The following is a 24,025-nucleotide window of genomic DNA, read 5'->3' on the forward strand; positions in this document are numbered from 1 at the left end:
CACCTAGATCACAGGCAGGTCCTGGAGGGGACGCGGCTAAGAGCCCCCAGACACCAGCTTCCCAGCGCTGGGGAGATGAGAGGCTGGGTCCTGAAAGGTGGCCCGGGCTGCACGCCACAGCGTCCGTTATGAAGGCAGTGGTCTTTGCTCCATTCGAGGGCTTGGGGAGGATTAAGTGACACCGTGTCTGGGAAGCCCTACTTCCGCTATTGTCATCGTTACCTAGCTTCGTTCTGGTTGTTGAGTCGTGACACCTACGTTACGATGCTGGCCTCCTCTGTTTTACTTCTCCCGCGCTCTACTGGGAGGTTCTTAATAGAAACAGCCATGGTTTGTTGTTGTTGTTGTCTTATCTTCGTATCCGTAGACTTGGGCATAGAACTTGGCTCCTAAAAACTTGTACTAAATCACTGTAGATGGAAACATGGATCAAGGGACGGGGTCACGGGAGAATGGAGGCTGCAGGGAAGATGCCCTGGGGCTGCTTCTTCGGGGTGCCAGGTGGCACCCCGTTGTCTTTCTCATCACAACATGGAAAGCTGCGCGTGACTAACGTCCCCTGCTCTCCCTCCTAGTCGCTCTGGGCTCCTGGCAGTCCCTGGCCCTCTCCGCAGCAGTTGTTGACCCGTCCATCAGGAACTTTGATGTTGCCCACGTTAGCACTGCCGCCACCAGGGACTTCTCTGATGCCAGAGACTTCTGTTTGTTGGGTAAGGGGAGTTTCCCACCCCTCCCTCCCTCCAAGGTAGGGTGGTTGATTGGGACGGGGCCTCACACAGCGCTGCCAACGTCCTGACCTCGGAAGCACGTGGGAGACCCCAAAATGGCCTGGCATGCTGGGCAGGAAGGGATGAACCTGGGGACAGACTCTGGGTGCGCCCTCCTCTACAGTACCCCCATCCTCCTGCAGGGCAGACCATAGTCAAGGTCTCCAAGGGAGTAAGCTGGCCAGAAAGAGAACAACGTTGAGCCAGGTCAGAAGATGATGAGAGGAAGGATCTAGGAGGCTAGTCGGAGACAGAGGAGATGAGCAGAAGCCGGGATAGCTGTCCTCAGATTATAGATGGGCCATCATGGCAAGGAAGAAATGTACTTGTCCTGGCCAGGCTCACAGGGCGAAGCTAAGACCTATGGGGAAAACTCAAATTTCAAGAGATATTTTTCAATACAAAATAAAGAAGCTTCTAATAGGCAAAGCTGTCCACAGACACATACTTCTTTTAGAGGGTTTCTGGTCACTGGTATTTAAACAAAAGCTAGATAACCATGTGGTAAAAATGTTCTACAAAGACTCTCTCTTCTGCAAGAGTCTGAGGTTGAATAACATTCATACTCCTCCAATTCTTTGATTCCATGAATCCCCTCACCGGCAGGGTTGGATAGAAATACGTACATCTTACAGAAAGGGCTGTGTATACATGTACAGGTTGTGCACTGCACAATTCTGTGTGCTGCCATAGCACAGACTGGGCTGTGAATGAGGCCCTTAGGCAGTTCACAGCTTGCCCAAGTAAATGAGTCAACACCATTTTCACAGCTGTTCTTAGGACTGAAAATCTTTAATGCCATGAATAATTTAAATTATCTAGTTCAGGACCTGGTGCACATGGAAAATGACATAATCCCTGGTGGAAAATTGTGGGTATGATGGGGGAGCTGGACAGGGAGATAAGGCTGAAGAGGAAGACAAGGGCTAGAGCATGGAGAGCTTTGTCTGGTATGACTTAATCCCAAAGCCAGTGGGGAGCCAGGGAGTTGCTTCAAACAAGGGAATGACAGGAGCACATTTGTGAATTAAATAAACAACCCCAAACCTGTTTTTTGTGTGGAAGATAGATCTACAGAAGAGTTGGGTTCTACCCCCCCCCCCCCACACACACACCACAATTCTATTTCCAGCCCCTGGCACAGTACCAGGGATGTATAGTAGATGTTCAAATGAATAAGTAAGTGATTATATGTATGTATGTATGTATGGATGGATGGATGGATGGATGGATGGAGGCATAGACGGTTGCATGGATGCATGGGTGGATAGATGGATGGATGGATGGATGGATGGATGGATGGATGGAGGCATGGACAGATGGTTGCACGGATGCATGGGTGGATAGATGGATGGATGGATGGAAGCATACATGATTAGATGGATAGACTGACAGGTGCACGGATTCATAGATACACGACTGGATGAATGGGTGGACTGATGGATGAATAGATGATGTATGGGTTCCCGGATGCACGATTGGATGCCTGATCGAACGGAAGAATGGCTGAGATGCTATCTCTGAGGCCCAAGCCTCACTCTTCTCTTATTCCGTAGAATGTTCCCGTCACCAGGCCTGCCTCGTCACCACTCTGCAGCCCCGACCTGGTGCTGTGAGGTGTGTATTCTATGCTGATACTCAGATCTGCACACATAGCCTTCAGGCCCAGAACTGCCGGCTTCTGCTCCGTGAAGAGGCCAGCCACATTTACCGGAAGCTGAGTAAGTCCCAGCCTGTGTCTTTGTGGCTATTTCTGAGGGCCTGGATATAGCTGGGAGGGATCGTGCAAGCATGTGGTGACTTGTGGGCAGTGGCTTTTGAGGTTCTTAAGGAAAAATTGGCCAAAGTTATCCTGGGCAAGATGGCATTCATTTGGGATGGACTGAAGGAAGATGAAAACCCTGTATGTGTATATACATACATACATACATACACACACACATATACAATTATGGTTATTTTATTTTATTATATTATATTTTATTTTATTTTATTGTAGTTAGTTAACATACAGTGCAACATTGGTTTCAGAAGTAGAATTCAGTGATTCAGCACTTACATATAACACCCAGAGCTCATCATGACAAGTGCCCTCCCAGTACCCATTACCCATCTGGCCCACCCCCACCCACCTCCCTCTATCTACCCTGAATTTGTTCTCTATTGTTAAGAGTCTGTTGTGGCTTGTTTCCGTCTCTTCTCTTCCCTCCCCCTTCCTGTATGTTCATCTGTTTTGTTTGGTTAAGAGTCTGTTGTGGCTTGTTTCCGTCTCTTCTCTTCCCTCCCCCTTCCTGTATGTTCATCTGTTTTGTTTATTAAATTCCACATATGAATGAGTTTATATGGCATTTGTCTTTCTCTGATTTACTTATTTTGCTCAGCGTAATGCATTCTAGCTCCATCCACATCATTGCAAATGGCAAGATTTCATTTTTTTGACGGCTGTGTAATATTCCATTGCGTATATATGCCACATCTTTTTTACCCATTCATCAGTCGATGGACATTTGGGCTTTCTCCACAGTCTGGCGATGGCCGATAGCACTGCTATAAACACTGGGGTGCATGTGCCCTTTCGAATCAACATTTTTGTATCCTTTGGATAAATACGTAGCGATGCAGTTGCTGGGTCATAGGGCAGTTCTATTTTTAATGTTTTGAGGAACCCCCATACTGTTCTCCAGAGCGGCTGCACCAGTTTGCATTCCCACCACCAGTGCAAGAGGGGTCCCCTTTCTCCTCGTCCTCATCAACAACACCCGTTGTTTCTTGCATTGTTAATTTAGCCATTCTGACAGCTGTGAGGTGGGATCTCCTCGTGCTTTTGATTTGTATTTCCCTGATGAGGAGCGACGTTGAGCATCTGTTCATGTGTCTGTTGGCCATCCGGATGTCTTCTTTGGAAAAGTGCCTATTCGTGTCTTCTGCCCATTTCGCCACTGGGTTGTTTGTTTTTTGGAAACCCTGTTTCTAAGCTAGAACTTCTCTGTGCCGCCTTTATTCATTTATCCGAGATATGGAAGCCACTGGCCTTTGAGTTTCGTAGCAAAGTAATCAAATGGGCTACTATTTATGATCGTTTTATAGTTCAGACACTTCTGTCCCGTGCCTTTTCTCATCTGGTCCTCATACCAATCCTGAGATGGCAAGATAAGGCTTTCATCCCATCTTAGTGATCAAGAGACTCTGGCCCAGCGAACCCACCTCTCCGATTTTCACACAGCTAGCCGTGACAGAATGGGAACTTGGAACCAGGTTTCCTATCTCTAGATACAATCTGCTCGCCCTAAACCACCTCGCCTCACTACCGAATCATAGTCACCATGGAGAGGGCAGCTTTTCGTGGCTCAGTTTCATTTAAAAGCATCCAGTGAGGTGCTGTTACGATTCCAACGTTGTGCTAGGTGCTGGGGATACAGGGATGAAGCCAGCAAGGGGAGAGCAACCTAGAAATCCATCACTAACTGAAACATCTAAGAACCTTTTAACAGGGTTCGTGGGAGCTGGGGATCTGGGGGAAGCACCTCCCCCATTAGACCTGCTTATGGGATGGAATTAATAACTTTTGTTTTTTTAATGTTGCCTTTCTCTGCCATCTTATCTGCTAGAGCAGAGACAGGCAAACTTTCTCCGTAAAGGGCCAGATAAATATTTTAGGCTCTACGCGTCTGTTCCAACTACTCAACTCTGCCACTTTAGTGGAAGAGCAGCCACAGAAAATACGTAAATCAGTGGGTGTGGTTGTGTGCCAATAAAACTTTATCTACAAAACCAGGCACCAGCTGCATTTGGCCCCACCCTGCCCTAGAGCACTGGTGGTTCCCAGGCCTGTCTTGATCCAGTGATATCCTCTCCCTCTGTCCCCTCCCCTCCCTCAGCCTTTAGACCTTGGGGGTGCTTTCCATGCCTGGGAGGGCTTTGATTGCCATATGCTGTGGTCTTGGGCCGCTAGTCTCAAGTCTCCTCACCTACATAGACATTTATACTATTTAGTCAGGTTAGATTGCAGTAGTCTATCTCACCCATAGTGTAGCTTATCTGCACGGTGATCCTGCTGAGGAGAGATGCCTAGCTTTGAGGTTTAGCTTCTGGAAAACAAATTAAACTGTTTCCCTGTTAATTCTGTGCAATGCAAATTCGGTGTGCAGAGCTCACCTCCAGCTGAAGACGCCTGCCCGTGTGTTTCGGCACAGGCATCGCTCGCACCTCGTGCACACATTCGGCTACTGATCGTTTTCTTAAGCTAAGTAGTCATGTGGCCTAAATATGTGGCTCTTCTAGAAAGAGTCCATCATTTTCTGCAAACCATTTCAAAAGAGAGAACTGCACATCTAACGTTTTCCCCATGTCGGAGCTCATTCCGTCTGGGATTCGCTGGGCAGCATCTGGAGGGAGGGTTGAATACCACTGTCCGTGAGAAAGCAGGCTTGCGTGCCCTCAACAGTCTTTAGCTTTTGTATTTTCTGTCTTTGCTCCTCCTTCAGAGATGCCACGTTCATGAAATGTGGCTATTTTCCTGCAAAGGAAAGGGATGGAGTCTGAAGGTTCTGGTGCTTTATCACCCTCAGTCCTGAGCGCTTGCCCGAGATCCTGCGATTTACAGCTGAAGCAGGTCTTGCGAGAAGGAGCTGTGGGCTGAGAACCAGATTAAAACGTGTGACCATTTGCTTCCATCCTGAGTTTCCATTGAGTTCCTACCAGGACTGCAGTGTTTTTTAACAAAGTTTCACTCATGGTTTCCTCCCTCCCTCCCGTCCTTCCTCCCTTCCTCCCTCCTTCCATTCCTTCCTTCCTTCCTTCCTTCCTTCCTCCCTCCCCCCTCCTTCCCTCCCTCTCTCCCTCCCTCCCTTCCTCTCTCTCTTTTCTTTTTTCTCTCTCCCACTCCCTCCTACCCTTCATTCCTCCCTCTTTTCCTTCAAGTCATTCATTCACACACCTGTGGAGCCCCTGCCACTTGCAGGCACTGGGCTTGGAGCACCACAGACATCGTGTTATTTATTTCCAACATCTATGTATTGTAGGGACTGCTACCATTCCTCTTGCGCAGGGGGAGATTGAGGGTCAGAAGAATTAGGGAGTTTTCCCCAAGTAGCTGGTGCATCACATCAAGCCCAAGTCTGCCTGCCTCCTCGGACCATCCACTGGTTCCTCCTCACGATGCTCCTCAGTGGCCTGAAAGTCCTGAACACACGCCATCCCAGGGCTTCTCAACCCTCGCACCATGGACTTCCGGGGCCAGACCGTTCTTTGCCGTGGGGGCGGTCCTACAAATTGCAGCATGTTTAGCAGCGTCCTTGACCTCTACTCACTAGATGTCAGCAGCTGGCATCTCTCATAGACCCTTAGGACAACCAAAAATGTCTCCGGATATTGTCAAATGCCCCCTGGGGACAAAGTCACCTCCAGTTGAACCTCTGCATTACGCCCCGCTCGTGAGGAAGGGGTAAACATCTGTCCTGTCTGTCTGCTTCCTCTCCTGTCCTCATGGGAACAGTATGTGGAGACTGATCCGCAGAGCAAGCAGCAAAACTTTTCTCAATCAGCCAACAGTGGAGCTGAGCAAAGCAAACACACCTGCTGGAAATAATAAGAAATTTCTCTCTCCCCGCCCTGCGCATGCGTGCACGCACACACACACACACACACACACACACACACACGCACGCAGTGACAGAAATAGAAGATCTCTTCACCAGCATTTAGCGTTTCCTTTGTGCAAGGCCCTAAGCCCTGTGGGGAATCAGACACAGGCCTGTTCCAAGTTCCAGATGATGGTATTTGGCCCTGAGCCAGGGTCCCGACAAGAGTTGACTGACTCCATCAATGGATGCCAGAAGATGTGGTGGAGGGGATAAGCAAGGACTGCAGAGAGGGGGCTGAGCATTACAAGGAGGGGGTGGAAGGTGCTGGAGGTGGGGCAGGCTGGCAGGTGGCGCTAAGTTTGACCTGATGGGCCAGATGGACCTGGGGAATGCAGGAAGGGAGAGAGGGTGTTGCAGGCCAGCGCAGTGGCCTGGAGAGGGGCCCCCGACCTGGCCCTTGACCCATGTGAACCGGCAGTGGCCACAGTCGGGGGCCAGAAGCCCTTTGAATGCCACACCTTGATGTCCTGGCAGCTACCCACCCTTAGCCCCTAAATCTGTTTTCTTAGGAGTGAAATGCAAATAAGGACCCACGGTGCCTCAGCATCATTTCTGCAGTCCTGAAGTTCTAAAACTTAGAAAACAATTTTTTTTGTGGCTGTGTGAATTTGTAGCAAACTTCTCTGGTGGCCAAATCTGCCCGAGAGTAACTGAAGAAATCAGATGCTCTGTTCATCCCTGTTCGTATGAGTAAGCCACACATTTCGCCCCAGAAATAATTGATGTGTTCGATGGTGGGGCCTGACTCCAGACCTTGCACGTTCTGTATCCGTCTGTTCTTTTTAAAAATCCAAGTAATCCTGAACGATAGCTCACGTCTGGCCCCAGCGAGCCGAGGAAGGGCTCGAATCCGGGGTTAAGCTCTGCCTGGCCTCGGGTGGGGAGAATCAGCGAGGCAGCGCACGTAGAGAGGGGATTGGTGCTGTGAGCTGCAGACATTCGGTGTCTGGTGAACATCAGCTGTACTTGCTATTAATTTTTTTTTTTTTTTCACATTGGAAAGTAACCTGACTGGACTCAGGCTGTTGGGGTCTGAGCGAACTACCCACGTTTTTACAGTGCGAAAGCAGTGTTTTGTCTGAATGCAGCACCCACTGTCGTCTCCTTCCCTCCCCGCCCCCCAACTGTCCTCCCGACAGGCAACCCTCTGCTCAGCTCTGGGACACCTGCACCTTCTGTGACCATCACCCCCCACGGCCAGCTGCTGGGCAGGTCCCGGGCCGTCCAGGTGGGCACGTCATGGAAGCAGGTGGATCAGTTCCTGGGAGTTCCGTATGCCTCCCCGCCCCTGGCCGAGAGCCGCTTCCGGGCACCGGAGCCCTTGAACTGGACAGGGCCCTGGGATGCCACCCAGCCACGGTGAGAATCTGGCGGAATACATATTGGTGAATGCTCAGAGAACTCCTCTCCCGTCCGGGTCCTCCAGAGGGAGACTCGGTAACAGAGCCTTGCGTTCCGGTTTGAGTAGTGAATGGGGGCGGGGAAGTGTGTTAAGGCAGCCTTAGGTGCGCTAACAGTTAAACCCTCTGGATATCATTATCTTGCTCCCGTAAAGTGAATTTGGTGATGGAGTGGCCGGTGTGCCCCATGTGGTGATTCGGGGACCCAGCCAACGGGCACCCCCCTTCTTCAGCACGCACGTTCCTGGACTTTGCCTCCAGGAAAGAGAGGCTTCGGAAGGGTCCTCACGGACGATTGCCATGGGCCGTGCCTGCGGGTGTGTGTGGTACGCACATGGCTGGCCCTAGTCTGCAAATAGTTGGAACTCAGCCCCCTGGCCATAGCTGACTCCCTGGGGCTGAGAAATACAGCAGAGAGGGGGAAAAAAAGCACATGAGCGAATGAAAAACATTTAAAAAGGGCTCTCCGTCCCAATAGGAACGGCCTTCAAAGGAGTTTTTAGAAAAAGGAAAAAAAAAAAAAAAAAGGTCAAATCCTAACTTCCTGCCTCATCCGCCGCGTCGGTTTCCCTTACCGCCTCCCACGCACACACCGCTTTAAACGGTTGCCACACTGGAGATTTTGCCATTTTCCCAACCAAGTGTGTGTTCACCTGGGAAAGAGCACAATTCTCCGCTCTCCCTTCCTGCAGCTCTGCCCTGAGGCAGCTGGCCCAGCCCTGTCCCTTGTCTCCCATGGCTGGCTGGCGGGCCGGTCCACAGCCCACGGCGGCAGAGAGAGTGGGGGGGGGGGGGGGGTCCCGCTGTTCCTCTCACGTGCTGCCACTCCCTTTGCCCATCGCCCGAAGCCGCCCAAGTGCTGCAGAGCCGGTGGCCCAGCGGGCATTTGGCCAGGGCAGTGGGTTCTGGCCGACAGTGGGCAAGAAGGGAAGATGAGGCCTGTGCCCTCGGCCGTTTACCTGGAAGTCACAGAGTCTGTATCCCCAGGGCCAGCTGCTGGCAGCCAGGCACCAGGACACCCACATCTCCCGGAGTCAGCGAGGATTGCTTGTACCTTAACGTGTTTGTCCCTCAAAATGCGGTGAGTTCTGATGCCCTTGACTGTCTGCCCTGAAAACTGCCCCGTTAGAAACCCCCTGTCCCCGGAGTTGCCAGGCCCTTTACTCCTCTCCTCCGTGGCGGGCTCAGGTCTGCTCCCCCAGGGCTGTCCTGTCTGGTTCTTGGCTCTGTGAATAAGCAGGGGTCCCCCTGGTTCCTACCTGGCCTCACCGTATCCTCCCCACATCCCCAGGTCACCCGCCCCCCTCGCCACGGGAGATGAGGCACAGTTGTCCTGCTTCGGTTCTCTGAGAAATACTCACAAAGGGCTTGTGTTGGGGTGCACTGCTCTGGGTGGGACGGAGCGGTGCCTAAAACAGAGGGAGTTGCATCTTAGTGGGAAGGGCGGAATCAGAGAAGCAAGTATCGATCGACTACGGTGTTGAGAGGACACAGTGACAGGAGGTGTGTTGGGCGGTGTTCAGCAGGTGCCGCTTGAACAGGGGTGGGTGGGGAGGCGTGAGGCAGGCGGTGGGTGAGGGTCAGTGACGCGGGGTCTCTGAGAGTGGGAGAGAGCCCGAGCAGGAGCGGGGGGGAAAGGGCAGAGCCTGACTCCCGTTCACCCACGCATGAGGAAATGAACAGCACTGTCCTTGGAAGACCCTAGGAGGGACCCCTAGGGACATTCACCCCCCCCCCCCCCCCCCCGCCACTGGAGTGTCTTTCGGGGCAGTCCTGGAGGGTGAGGCTTGGAGTTGTGACCCTGACTCTGGTTCTGTCCCGATTTGAAGCCTGAATCTGCCTGAGAAGCAGCCATGACCCTGGTGTTGAATGTTTGAGTTTCCTGTTTTGGGGGGAAGGGTCAGAGTGCACGAGAGAAAAAGGAACTGATAAGGTTTAGGAAACATGAGTTTCTGGTGACGCCAGCCCAGTGTCGATAGACGCCATGGTGCCGGTGACCACGCTACAGCGTCCTGGTCCCCTAGCCCTCTAGCAGTGAGATTCCACTGCCCTTTGGACGTTTGACGTCAGCAAGATGGTCTGAGTAAGCTTGGTCACGAGGCCTCTCAGACGTCAAAGCTCCCGTGGGCTGCACCACTAAGAACACAGAGCCTAGGATAAGGGAGACAGCAGGTCCCCTCTGGCTGGTGCTGGTCACCCCATACCTGGGATGCCGGAGTAAGGTCCGGCGCCCAGCTGGACTTCCACTGACCCCCCCCGTACCACTGGCCTAGAGAAGGCAATCACGTTCTGTGTGTTCCAGTTACCGGTTCTGAAAGTGGGAAAGAAACAACATCTGGTTCATAACGTTCTCGCAAGAGTTAAATAAAACATTGCATGGAGTCTCATGAGTCAGGAGATGGCTGATGGGGGACATGAGATGACCATGAGTGGGACAATGTCACAGGGGAGTGTGCTGGGAGGGGGCTGAGGCTGCAATTCTGGGTCAGCCGCCTCCTCCCCGTATGTGTTTTAAACAGTGACTTCGCCGCTCTGAGCCTCAGCGCTCGCACCCGTAGAGTCGAGGTGCTTAGGGTCATTAGAGCATCGGCCCTGTGGGGCGGAAGCTGTGAGGGGGCGCCCGAGGTGACCACACTTAGCGTGCCATCCATCGGGGCGGGTCCTCAACCAGTGTTCGCTGTTGGTGGGGAACGCAGGCGTGTCAGAGCCCGTGGCACGTGGCTGGAGCCGTCACAGCACAGGGAGGACTGAGTGAGCAAGATGCACCTGGGGTCCTGCACATGCCGCGGCCCGGAGTCAAGTTCGGGTCCCCCAGAGGGAGCGTTATATTCTAACGGAAGGGTCAGCTTGGGTTTAAGTCCTGCCTTGCCACTCCCTCCCTCGCTGTGTGATCTCAGACGAGCTATGTAAGATCGCCAGGCCTCTGCCTTCTCATCTGTAAAGTGGGCACGGTAACGAGCCGCATGCTCCTGGAGCTTGAGGACTGAATAAGGAACACGCGTAGGTGCTGAGCCCAGTGCCTTGCTCTCGGCGCATGGTAGAAGGTGGCTGTGTACCCCCGGGGTGGGATTCAGGGGCACGCTGGCCAAACTAAAGAGGCTCACCGGGGAGGACCCAGAGGGCCTTCCGGAATAAACTAGGGGCCAGAACCGAGGGGCTGGAGGACTGCGTAGCTCCAGCCGACGGGCTCCCGGTCTGCCGTGGGCTGCCATTTCCGCCACCTGCTCACGTTTCAAAACAGCTTGTCGGGTGACATCGGGCCGATTAGTGCACTGGTGATGCTGTAAGACAGCACTGGCCGGGAGGCGTAAACAGAGATCTATTTTCTCACGATTCTGAAGGCCGGGGATCCAAGACCAAGGGGCCGGCAGGGTTGCTGGCTTCTGAGGCTGCTCTCCTCGGCCAGTGGATGGTCATCTCCTCCCTGTGTCTCCACATGGCATCTCTTCTGTGTGTCTCCATCCAAATGTCCCCTCTTTTTTTTTTTTAACGTTTATTTTTGAGAGACAGAGAGAGACAGAGCATGAGGAGGGGAGGGGGAGAGAGAGAGACACACACACACACACACACACACACACACACACACACGCACAGAATCTGAAGCAGCCTCCAGGCTCTGAGCTGTTTGTTAGCACAGAGCCCAACGCGGGGCTCGAACTCACACACCGCGACACCATGACCTGAGCTGAAGTCGGACGCTCAACTGACTGAGCGACCCAGGTGCCCCTAAACGTCCCCTTTTTGTGAGGCTGCCAGTCATATTGGCTTAGGGCCCACTAGCTTAATCGCTGCCTTATAGGACCCTCTCCCAATATAGTCACATTCTGAGGTCATGGGGGTCAGGGATTCAACCTGTGAGTTTTGGGGGGACACAGCTCAGCCCGTAACGTGGGACTTAGTGTGCTTACGAGGCAGAGTTGCCAGGAAGAGTCACGTGTAGGCTCAGAATCTGGCACTTTCTTTGGAAAGGTGCCCTCACCAAGCTCTGCCGGCTGAGAAGGGGCCAACGTGTCGCCTTACATTTGTCCACTCCCCACAGGCCCCCAACGCGTCCGTGCTGGTGCTTTTCCACAACACCGTGGAGGGCAGGGGGAGTGAAGGGCAGCTGGCCATCGACGGCTCCTTCCTGGCCGCCATTGGCAACCTCGTCGTCGTCACTGCCGGCTCCCGAGTGGGTGTCTTCGGCTTCCTGAGTTCTGGTGAGTCGCTGGTGTGGCTGCTGACCCCCGAGCTGAGGCCAACTCTATGTGTGTGTCCAACCCCTTCTTCTCAGAGCCCCATCTGTCCCTTCCTGGTCCCCGGCCCTCCTCCAGCCCGGTGAGCTCTCAGTGGAACGTCCAGCACGCCACGAGACCCCTCCAGTGATGCTGATGCCCCGTTGCCACCGACTGAACTTACTTTGTGCTGAAGCTGTTCCAAGTCCATTTCGTGTTTTATCTTCTGGTGTGTGTGTGTGGGTGGGCGGGTGGGTGTGTGTTGAGGTCCCAGAAGGTCAAACCCTTGTTTAATATCGATAGTTAAGAAACAACAGAGCCGGGATTCACCACCGAGGTTGACTTGGCTCTAGAAAAGGATAGAAATGGATTATAGGTCCTGGGCCCACAGGGAAGCCATTTGACTCCGCGTGGGGGCGGGTGTCAGTAATGCTTCCTGTTTCCTCTTGAGTGCCAGCCTCACTTGGGAATGCCATCCTGTCCCCTATCCAGTCACACAACCGTCTGTCACCCTGGTTACACCCTCCACTTCCCCCACCAGCACCCAGGGCAGAGGTGAGGCCCGGACACTCTCATCGTCTGCCTCTTCCTCCGCGTCCAGCCCCCACCAGTGGTGGGTATTTGTCAAACAGCCATGGCGAGCGGCGGACACGCTGGCCTGGGAATCTGAAGAGCTGAGGGCCAGCTCTGCCATTCATTGTCTGAGTCTCGTTCATAAAACCCTTCGCTTCTGAGTCTCAGCTTTCTCCTCTATAAAATGGGAACGATTTTACCCAACTTCCAAAGTTACGTAAGGCTCCAGGGAGGTCGTACGTGTGAAAGGGCTTCAGATACGGTAGTGGGTCCTCCGGGTAGGCACTGAACTTCATCTCTGTTCTCTAAGGATCTCACTTAAGACCCGAATGCCTGACCTGCTAAGTAAGGATGGGCAGGTAGAAGGTAGCATGGTGAGACTGATGGACTCACCTAGGATGTGGGTGAGTGGGTAGGTATCCAGCATGGGCGGGAACTCAGCAGTGCCGGGGAACGAGGGCTGGCTAGACCACATGGCATGCAGCCTCAAGCGCCGTGAGAAGCTTCTAGGCCTGCACGGCAAACCCGAAATGGGCACCAAGTCAAGGCGAAATACCACCAGATGCCAACGAGGGAAACACGGATGACAAACAGATTTCAGATTTCCCTTCGGAGGGAACGGGGTCGACTGCTAGAGCGCTGAAAACTTTGCCTGGATTTTCTTTCCTCTTGTCAAACACGAGACTGACGATGATTTGCTGAGTCAGTAGCTCCCGGCTCTGAAGAGGCGGGTGAAATTCAGAACTCATCCTGTTCAACGTGGTCGGGTGGAGCTTTCCACAGACAGGGCCGGCTCCTTGGCACAGAGCCTTACCAGACAGGGGAGAGTAAATTTCCATACGTCCCCTGTGCCTGAGGGGTGGGGGGTGACGGTTTCGTGAAGTGTAATCTTACTGAGGATTTGTGTGCTTCTGGGAAGGCAGACTCATTTCTGCTGCCGGTGGAGACAGTGTCGGGGGAGGCAAAGGAAGTTTCCAGAACGCCCAACCCTTCTCCTTCCTGATCTGGAATGCTGCCTGTTCATTGTGCTTAAAGCAAAACTGCGAGGGAGAAGGCAAGTTACAGTTGAGAGTGCCGGTCTCCACCAGACATCTCTCCTGGATTACCTCATTTCATTCTTAAGGCAGCTCTGTGAGGCCAGTACCAAAGGGCCGTTGCACAGATGAACCATGAGGCTCAGAGAGGTCGAGGAACGCCATGCCCCACAGTTAGGAGTGCGTTCCGGGCTCTGTATCCTGTTGCTCAAACAGCAAGGAGAAATCTATCGTGGCTTGCTCCCACGGATGTTTACAAGTGCCCTTTGGGTTCCCTGTTCTTCCGTGTACAGAGTAAGATTGGTCTTTTACATCCTTTTAGCCACAGATGGTTCTTCTTTGCTTTATTGACCGGACTCCCCAGCTCCCCCCCACGTTCCCGGGCTTTTGCCTCTCTTCCATTGAGCCGCCCTGCAGTTCCGCCAGGAGAGGGGAGCGATGCATCCGGAGAGACACTGAGACACAGAGGCGCTAGGATGCAAACAACAGCCTCTCTGACCACAGTCAGCCCGCCCACCCGCCGCAGTGTGTCCCCTGATAAAGCTCTGCAGAGGACGCAGGTGCCCGCAGCCCCAGGGGATGCTCAGGAAGGGGGAGGGACTGGTGTGCGATTCCACGAACCCCCCAGTGAGTTTGTGACACCAACACACCATCCCCTTTACCATTGAATAAATGTATGATAGACAGGCGCCTGGGTGGCTCAGTCAGTTAAGCGTCCGATGTCGGCTCAGGTTGTGATCTCACTGTTCATGAGTTCGAGCCCCGCATTAGTCTTGTGACTGTCAGTGCAGAGCCCGCTTCGGATCCTCTGTCCCCCTCTCTCTGTGCACCTCCCCTACTTGTGCTCTCTCTCTCCCTCTCTCTCTCTCTCTCTTGCTCGTTCAAAAATCAATAAACATTAAAAAAAAATAAAAGAGGTATAATAGATTTTACCATTAAGAGTGGTTTTAAATTTACAGAATAATTGAGCAGAAAGTGTAGACAGTTCCCATATACTCCTTCTCCCCCTGCCTCAGTTTCCCCTATTGTTAACCTTGCGCGTGGGTGTGGCACGCTTGTTACCACTGATGAGGAGACACTGGTAGTTTATGATTGACTAAAGCCCACAGTTTACAGGAGGGGTCGCTCTTTGTATTGTACATTCTACGGTTTTGATAAACGTATAATGACACGTGTCCAGCATCGTGTGTCTTACAGAATAGTTTCACTGCCCCTAAGGCCTCCCTGTGCTTCACCTGTTCGTCTTTCCTCTTTTCCATGTTATTTTTTTGACTTTTAAAAAAAGTGTTAATGTTTATTTAATTTTGAAAAAGAGACAGTGAGCAGGGGAGGGGCAGAGAGAGGGAGACACAGACTCTGAAGCAGGCTCCAGGCTCTGAGCCGTCAGCACAGAGCCCAACGCGGGGCTCAAACTCACAGACTGTGAGACTGTGACCTGAGCCGAGGGCGTCAGCACAGAGCCCGATGCGGGGCTCGAACTCACAAACTGTGAGACTGTGACCTGAGCCGAGGGCAGACGCTTACCCGACTGAGCCACCCAGGCGCCCCTCCCCTTTTCCATTTTAAATAGTTGGAAACTGCAGTTCAGCACCCAAGTCTGGAACTTGGAGACAGGCTAGTTTGAGTCGAGCCTGAGCCCAGTGTCCTACACGGCTCGGACTTTGTGTCTGAGCAGATCGGGGTCTGAGAGCAGATCTGTGACCTCTGCACTGTGATCAACATACACAGCATCTTCTGTGGTAGCCCAGAGTGAAAATGGTCTTCCGAGAGCCCTCGACGCCAGAGGCACTTTTCATATTTTATTTTATTTTTAAGTTTATTTCTATTTATTTTGAGAGACAGGGGGGTGGGGCAGAGGGAGAGAGAGAGTCCCAAGCAGGCTCTGAGCTGTCAGCACAGAGCCTGACACGGGGCTCGAACTCACGAACCGCGAGATCGTGACCCGAGCCGGAAGTCAAGAGTCAGACGCTTGACCAACTGAGCCCCCAGGCGCCCCAGAGGCACTTTTGAAAGGGGATGGAGGAAGAATGGAAGCAGAAGCTCACGCCCATCCTGCGGCTGACTAGACAAACTCACGTTCTCAGCAAGAAAAGGAAAAAAAAAAAAAAACCCATCAGCACTCCAAGGGGGCCCTGGTTCCTGGTGAGCTGAGCAGTCCGAAGGGAATTGAGGTGGTTGGTGCCGGGCTGGGGGCGGGGTGTTTCCCCAGCCTGGATCTTGTGGGCGGGGACCGACCCTTGAGGGCACAGGCCACAGCGATTGTCCTCTCTCTGGCAAAGCAGTGCGGCGAGGGCAGTGGGGCAGGTGGTGTGCAGGCTCAGAGGAGGAGTGGGCAGGGCGGCCCACAGGCCCTCTGCAGGGTGTGGGGACAGAGGAGGTGTGCTTTGGCCAGGGGGTCAGACAGAAGGCCACGCCCAGGACCATTACCGTCACCTCGTCATCCCTGGGGCACACGGACGCCTCCCGAGAGGCACTGCCACCCTCCAACCAAAAGAACGAGCACAGAGTCCTGTCTCGGCGGCCGCCCCCCCACAAGGGCCATTTCTGCTGCAAAAGCCAAGCCAAGGCCAAGGTCTGCAAAGACCTGAGACAATGCTGGCGCCTGAATCTGGTTTATTCAAGCAAAGCCAAACAAATTCTACAGTGCTTTCTGCCAGGCGCTGTTCCGTTGCCTTTCCAGTCCTGAACTAATTCAAGCATCCTAACAACCTAAAGAGATGAGTGTGGTTATTATTTCCACCTCACAGACAGGGAAGATCAAGTCACATCAGTAGCTTGTCCAGGGCCCTCTGCCCACAGCTGGGCTGGCTCTATCACCTGAGCGCTTGGCCCCCTCACCTGCCGCCTCTTACTGACGGCTATCAACAAGACCGGGTGAGGGCCCGCTGTGAGCCCCGAGAGCTTCGGGGGGGTGGGGTACTGGAAGAAATCCAACAAGCAAGTGAGAACCAGTTAGGGATCGAGGGAACAGTTAGATGCTTGCTGGGCTGGTTCTGTGGTTCACAGGGGCAGGACACTGGAGGTGGAAAAACAGGTCAGGGCAGCGGGGGCAGGTGCACAGGGGTGGACATCTGCCCACCTCTGTCTCCCTACTGGACTCTAGGTGTGGCCAGGGGGGAGCCCCTCTCCAGTGTCATGGGGGCACCGCACAGGTCATGTGTGGGCAGGATGGAACCAGGAGGGCCCCCGGTCGGCCACAGCCAGCCAGACTGCAGGGGGATGAACTTGGCCTTGATGGCTGGGCAAGGGTCAGTGTAGGAGAGTGAAGGGAGCCCAGACGGCTTGGATGGGCCAAGGCCATTCTTAGAGGATGTCACAAGCCAGGAAGATGTTTAGACTTGACGCAGTAGGAACGAGGGAGTCAGGAGGGCTTTCGAGCACAGAAAGTTCCTTAAAGGGAGCACTTCGATTTTTTTTAATGAAAATAACACAGTGCCTCGCACATCATTCCAACAAGTGTTTGTTGAGTTGGACTGAGCGCTAGGACAGAGAGTTCTGAGTATGCATCGGGATCTAAGTCCCGACTTTATCTTACGTTTGCTTCTTGCACCAAAGCAAACATTCCCCTGGAGTTTCAGGTTCCTCCTCAGGGAAGGAAGGGGTTGGTGCAGCCTGCCAGAGACCAGCCGGCTCACTGCCCCTGTGTGCGCTGCTGACCCTGTGTGACCTGAGGGCCAGGAACATGCCTATCTTGCCCCCCCTGCCCCAGAACCAGTCACAGCACCTCGCACCAGGCAAAGCCCAATTCAGACTGTCTGAAAGGCAGCCCTTGAAGGCCCCCTCCCCCTCTAACTTCCTGGGGGTTTCTGCACCCCACAATGTCAGCACTGTCCTTGGGAAGCTGATATATGGGAAGGGAGAGTCAGGGACAGCCGCCCCCAACCCTCCTACATTGTCACTGGAAACGCAGGCTGCAGGCGTCACTTCCCAGATGTCCGGGACTGGGTCCTCCTCCATTGGCTCTCCTGCCCTGCCCAAGACCTCCGAAACAAACGCATTTGTCCTAACAAGCAGAACGGAAGCGTAATCCAGAAAAGTCATGGTGAGGACTGTGCTAATGTCTTCACCAAACCCAGAACACAAAATGCATTTGAAGAAATGCTGAGACTATTCCCAGCTGGAAGAGTAATCTGTGCTATTATGTCCCCAGAGCAGGCGTTCTCAGCAGCTTTGTGAGCGCCAGGTTGGCAAATCGGGGTGCACGATTCTTCTGGTTTTCTGTTTGGGACTATGGAGTCTCGCTGGTAGTTTCTGCTCGATACTGGACCCTGTTGATCATAGCTCTGGTCATTCATTCGCCTGACGTTTACTGAGGACCTGCTGTGTGCCCCTGATTTCAGTGGGGTACACGGTCTAGCAAGGGAGGCAGTACCCAGGGTGACAAGTATCCAGATTAGGGAACCCTGCTTCACTGGAGGGCTGCCTCTGAATTCACGGCATTGCTAACACTTGAAGGATAGCTGGGCTGGGGGCGCCTGGGTGGCGCAGTCGGTTAAGCGTCCGACTTCAGCCAGGTCACGATCTCACGGTCCGTGAGTTCGAGCCCCGCGTCAGGCTCTGGGCTGATGGCTCGGAGCCTGGAGCCTGTTTCCGATTCTGTGTCTCCCTCTCTCTCTGTCCCTCCCCCGTTCATGCTCTGTCTCTCTCTGTCCCAAAAAATAAAATAAACGTTGAAAAAAAAAAAAAATTAAAAAAAAAAAAAAAAAAGGATAGCTGGGCTGGAGGAGGAAGGTGAGGAAGGCCGGGGGAAGGCAAGGGCTCTGGGCAGAGGAAACCCCATGTGCCAGGCACCGGCCTGGAAGAGGGTGACCCCATGTTTGAGCAATTGATAAGCCAGGCCCAGGGAGGAGATGAAGGGGGATGGGGCCCAGGGGACAGACACCCCAGTCCCATGGGGTCTTGAATGCACTGGGAGAACTGAGATCATGTCCTAATGGGATGAGATGGGAAATTTTTGATAGGATGGGGAAGTGTGTGTGTGTGTGTGTGTGTGTGTGTGTGTGTGTGTGTGTGTGAAAAATTATGCATTTGAAAGATCACCCAGGGGGTGCCTGGGTGGCTCAGTTGGTCAAGTGGCTGACTCAGGTTTTGGCTCAGGTCGTGATCTCGCAGTTCGTGGGTTCTCCAACCTGCATCGGGCTCTGCGCTGACAGCGTGCGGCCTGCTTGGAATTCTCTCTTCCCCCCCGCCCCCTGCCTCTCTCTGTCCCTCCCCTCTCAAGTGTGCTCTGTCTCTCAGAATAAGTAAATGAAAATAAAAAAAAATTAGAAGACCACTCGGGATGTGGCACGGAGAATCAGAGGGAGAGACGCACGGATACCTGAGGCCACTGAGAGGCGCAGAGGAGATCAGTGGGGAGAGAGCCTAGAGCATCTGGGGAACAGAAGGGGTCAGGGTGGAGTACAGCAGGTGTCAGGGAAGACTCCAAGGCCGTGCAGGAGCAGACCAGGGGGGTGGGGCCGCATTAGAAGGAGGACGTGAGAAATTCCGCAAAGGCTACTGGCCGCATGCTCAGGGCATTTGGAATCGATTCCCTTTGGGACTCAGTGCACTTGAAGTGCCTTCAGCAAGGTAGCCTCCTGGAGACTTGAGCAGCCGGAACTGGGAGGGTACTCTGTGCCCCTGACGCTCCCGAGTCATCAGCAGGTGGGTGGTGGTCGGGGGCATGGGAATCTGCTGGCGTCTTCCCGAGCAAAGTGGGTGACTCTCAGCTCAAGCTAGAAGATGCCGGGTATTTCAGAGTGGTCAGCTGTGTAGACTGACAAGGAGGATCCACTGGGTTCAGAGGATGGCCAGAGGGCATGGGCATGTGATATGCCAAATGCTGAGGAGAAGAATGTGTTTTTGCTATACTATACGTGTGTGTGTGTGTGTGCGTGTGTGTGTTTGAATCATGTCATTCGAAAAATAGTGCTGAGCTCTTCAGTAAATAAATGCTTACTAAATTCTGTGAAAAAAGAATAGAGAGATCAACTCTGCTGAATGATACTGAAGGGCATGGGAGAAGAGGCAGTAGGAAGGAACTGGATGGAGAGCCTCAGCCAGGCCTGGTCCTTGTCAGGGAGGAAGAGGTGTGGAGAGCCACCACAGCGGGCCGAGACGTGGGGCATCCCCTCTGATGTGCCAAGCCAGGTGGTACTCTGAAAGTGCCCTGACTCTAATGTAAACGGCTGCCCTAGCAAGTGCCCTCGCCTATGGTGGGAACGCTGTGGGCCAGAGAAACAGAGGGACAACATCAGGGTCTCCTACCCAGCAAAGGCTGGATGCTCCCGGTTCTGGAGCCCATGCTGCTCCCACCATCCTGATCTGTGCGGACAGGAGGCCAGGTCCCCCAGAGGTGCCGTGTGCCTGGCTCAGACACCACCGGGGGTGACTAAAATCCGGATTGTAAAATCACAAAAGGTAAAAGGCTTTCCTCTTTCTGCAGGTTCTGGAGAGGTGAGTGGCAACTGGGGGCTGCTGGACCAGCTGGCGGCTCTGACCTGGGTGCAGACCCACATCGCAGTGTTTGGTGGGGACCCTCGACGCGTGACCCTGGCGGCAGACCGTGGTGGAGCCGATGTGGCCGGCATCCACCTTCTAACCAGCAGGGCCTCAGACTCCAGACTCTTCCGGAGGGCTGTGCTGATGGTGAGTCCCTTCTTCTGCCTTCAGACTTGTTTTAGACACGGGTGAGGCGAGGGGTCCTCACTTGCCTTTTAAGACCGGTTGACTTCAGTTGTTTGGTTTCCTTTATCCATGCTTGCTCTTGGCCATCTTTCCATGTACATGTGATTCCAGGAGGCCGAGGAACTCCCCTGACTACTGTCCATCATTCTAAACTGAGGAAAATTCTAGATGGGAAAGTGTTTCTATTTTGGGAGATTGCCTCAGTAGGGTTTAATGATCTGAACTCTTGAAGACCTCTTTTGCCAATCGACAAACCTAAGGGGGTAGACTGTAGGAGGAGAAGCTTTCTGGTGAAAGGAAAGCTAAGGATGAGGGCACAGTTTAGCCAGGATGATGCTCACGACACCCGACGGTATTGCTCACGACAGGAGGGAAGTGGAACAAGAGAATTCTCATCTGCTCCCCAGTGTTGCTTCCCTGACCTTCTCGGGTTCGAACTTAAAATCTTCCCTTATGCTGTCTGGTTTCTTCAACCGCCCATGCTCCAAATCTCCTGCTGAGATTCCGTTCCGGTGGCATTTCTTTGTGGAGCACTATTGGGTGATTCATTCCCCGTATCTAATCCCTTCTACCTCGTTGTTTCCTTTGCCTGAGGGGTGAGGGGAGGTGGAGACCCCAGAGCTTGCCCCCATGGTGGATCAAGGAGTGGCGGGCAGCTGGGTCAGCAGCCACAGGGTGAGGCATGGAGCTCCCAAGGTTTGGCCAACTGGGTCACTGACTGTTGAATGAAGGCAAAAAATAGAACTCAGTACTCATGGGTCTACTGGGTGGTCTCATGAAGTTCCTGGTAGATGGTGATGATGGTGGTGATGACGATGGTGATGATGATGATGATGGTCATAGTGCTGGTGATGATGGTGATGATGATGATGGTGGTGATGGTGATGATGATGATGGTGGTGATGGTGATGATGATGATGGTGATATAATCATACCGATGATAGTGATATAATGATATCGATCGTAACAGTAACTATTATGGAAGAAATAACCTGGTTGATCACAGCATAAGCCCTGATGGTTATTCTGTCATTGATGAGCTTCTAATTTTATGAAGCACCCAATCTGTGCCAGGTGCCATGCTAGGTGCTGGAAATACCGTGCTAAATGATTCATGTCCTAGTTCTTAGGAAGCTTGCAGTTTACTGGGGGGTGGGGGACAGACACTTAAAAAGCGGATATTTAAAAGAGGGCCTTAGGGCAGCTCAGAGAGAAGCCCCCATCCAAGCACAAGGGACGGGGGGGATGTCCACGGACACTTCCCGGGAGAAGGAATGTCTGAGCAAAATGTGAACACTGTGTAGGCATTGAACCACAGGCAGAGTCCCGACACTAAGGGGCGGCTGGGCTCCTCACGGAGGTCTGCCAGCCCTGGGCTGCAGTGGGGGACAGGGCAGTAATGGAGACTGGGAGGCAGCGAGCAGCTGGACTGCAGTGAGCACCTTGGGTTTCCTCCTCAGCGAAGGGAGCCATGGAAGGGGTGTGTTTGTTTGCTTATTTGGTTTGGTTTCCTTTGGCTTGGTTTCCTATTTTAACCATTTTTAACTGTACAATTCAGTGCCATCAAGTACAATCAATTGCAATGTCGTACAGTCATCGTATTAATCATTTCCAGAACTTTCCATCGTCTCAAACAGAAACTCTGTATATGTTAACCCCCATCCCCCCTGCTCCCCAACCCCTGATAACATCTATTTTGCCTTCTGTCTCTATGAATTTGCCTGTTTTAGGTAGCTCATATTAGTGGAACTGTACAAAATTTGGGGTGTGTGTGTGTGTGTGTGTGTGTGTGTGTGTGTGTGTCTGGCTTATTTCACTTAGCATCATGCCTCCATAAAGGTTCATCTGTGTTGTAGTTTATATCAGAATTTCCTTCCTCTCTAGGTTGAATAATATTCCATTGTTTGCGCATACCGCATCTTGTTCCCGTATTCATCTGTTGGTAGACACTGGGGCTATTTCTGCCTTACGGTGAATAGTGCGGCGATGAACACTGGTGTGCTATCAAAGGGTTTTCCGGCGAGGGGGAAACTCGCTTCCCTTTAGGAAGGCTTGTCTTAGAGCTGAGTGGAGGATGCACTTAAGAGGGACAGTCCTGAGGGCAGAGAAAGCAACGCTGAGATTATGAAGTAGCCAAACTAAGGCACCAAGACCAATGCCATGGACCTGCTAGCAAATCTAAGGCCATATGACCACACTGCAGCATTGCCCAGCCCTGCTGGGATCCAAACCCTTGATAGGAAGGAGGACAAGAGTGACATCGTTTGGGCCTCAGTGCTGCTGGGTCAACATCATCACCGCCCCCGAGGGGAAGCGGTACCACCTGCTACTTGGTCTCTCTCCTTCGGCCACTGGAGCCTTCCAACATTCCTTGAGGGGCCCATGCTCTGTTTTGCTTCCTAAGGACGTTTCCTCTGCGTGCCACACTTTTCTCCCATCTTCCTCTTTGCCCGCTCTGTTTGTCCTTCAGGGAATCCTTTCAGACTTTTCAGCCCAGAACCAGACCCCCTTTGTATGATCTCTGCTGCCTGTACTTCTCTGCACTTCATGTGTCACGATATCCCACCAGGAGATAATTATTCCCACTGCCAAATCCGTCCCTCTCGTAAGACGGGAAACTCTGGGAGAGCAGAGGACAGCTGTGCCCTGCTCTTACAGGGCCCCAAGCACCCAACACAGCTGTCTTACAGTAGATGCTCCAGAGTTAATATCCGGGAAGCAAAAGAGCAGAGGAATGGGCACGTGTGTCCAAGGTCTTACAGGCCAGGCCTCCTCCCTCCCCGCCACCACTTTCTCGTGTCCCTTTGTTCCCGATTTTCCTCGGTCTCTCCCTCCATCTTCGCGGCAGGAGGTCTGAGCCCAAACATCTCTCAATTCCTGGTATTGCAAACAGAACTTCCTGACTTTGAGTTGCTCCTGAAGGGATTTCCTCCGAGCCTTCTCAGCAACCAGACACTCGGTGGGACCTGGAAGACGCCAGAAATACCTTCCAGGAGGCCCAGGAGGCCGAGTTTTCTTTTTGAAAAGCCTGGAGAGTTTAGGTGTTTGGGGGATTTCAAAGACTAATCTGTTTTAGCAAATGGCAGTGTATTTAAAAATAAACTCCATCTGTTTCAGTCATTTAGAAGCAGCTTTTACAACCGCTCCCAGCAGTCTTTGAGATGCATGTGAAATTATTTGGCATCGAGAGAACGAAAATACTTCAATATATTAGCGGCTCTTAAACTTGTTCTTTACCAGCAGATGTTTGGGGGAATGGATGTGAGTTGGTGATATATTCTTGGACAGAATCGTAAGTATTTCTGCAAAGCTTGAGGCCAGAGCTGTTAAAATGGAGAGACAGGCTCCTGTGATAATTAATAACTTTATTGAGCATATTTGGGGCCACAGAGCACCTCCCATATATTATTTCATAGATTGTTCACATTGCGTGGCACAGGGTCTTTGTATTATTTGCAATCTAGAGGTAAGAAGTCTGAGGCTTAGAGAGGTTTAGTGACTGGCTAAAGAACACACAGCCGAGAAGGAGCTGCATTAGAGGCTGGCGCCTAAAATCTCATCCTGTGTTTCCCCCAACCATGCAGCGGCTTCTCTAGAAACTTGCGACTCTTTCAGGGTCTTAAGGTGGAAGAGAAAAGAGCCCAGGCCTAGCATCAGAATGCTTCACTCTTGCATTCTTTATGGATAAAATCGGTATCATTAATTCTGTCTCCCAAAGGCTTGGAC

General features: G+C 52.7%; 1 protein-coding gene across 2 annotated transcripts in view; it reads left to right on the top strand.

Annotated features, from left to right (window-relative positions):
• Positions 1 to 24,025, top strand: part of TG (thyroglobulin) — a 254,995-nt gene that overhangs the window by 129,272 nt on the left and 101,698 nt on the right. The window contains exons 36-41 of one of the 2 annotated variants that reach the window (XM_078441635.2): positions 576 to 710; positions 2,324 to 2,488; positions 7,549 to 7,768; positions 8,797 to 8,890; positions 11,849 to 12,008; positions 20,058 to 20,260. In XM_078441635.2, coding sequence (XP_078297761.2) covers positions 576 to 710; positions 2,324 to 2,488; positions 7,549 to 7,768; positions 8,797 to 8,890; positions 11,849 to 12,008; positions 20,058 to 20,260 — 977 coding nt within the window. Of the gene's footprint in view, positions 1 to 575; positions 711 to 2,323; positions 2,489 to 7,548; positions 7,769 to 8,796; positions 8,891 to 11,848; positions 12,009 to 20,057; positions 20,261 to 24,025 lie in introns of those variants that run through there. The other variant, XM_078441636.2, reaches the window with a different exon arrangement.

This window comes from Panthera onca, chromosome F2, assembly GCF_046562875.1.
Source record: "Panthera onca isolate mPanOnc1 chromosome F2, mPanOnc1 haplotype 2, whole genome shotgun sequence".
Taxonomy (NCBI): domain Eukaryota; kingdom Metazoa; phylum Chordata; class Mammalia; order Carnivora; family Felidae; genus Panthera; species Panthera onca.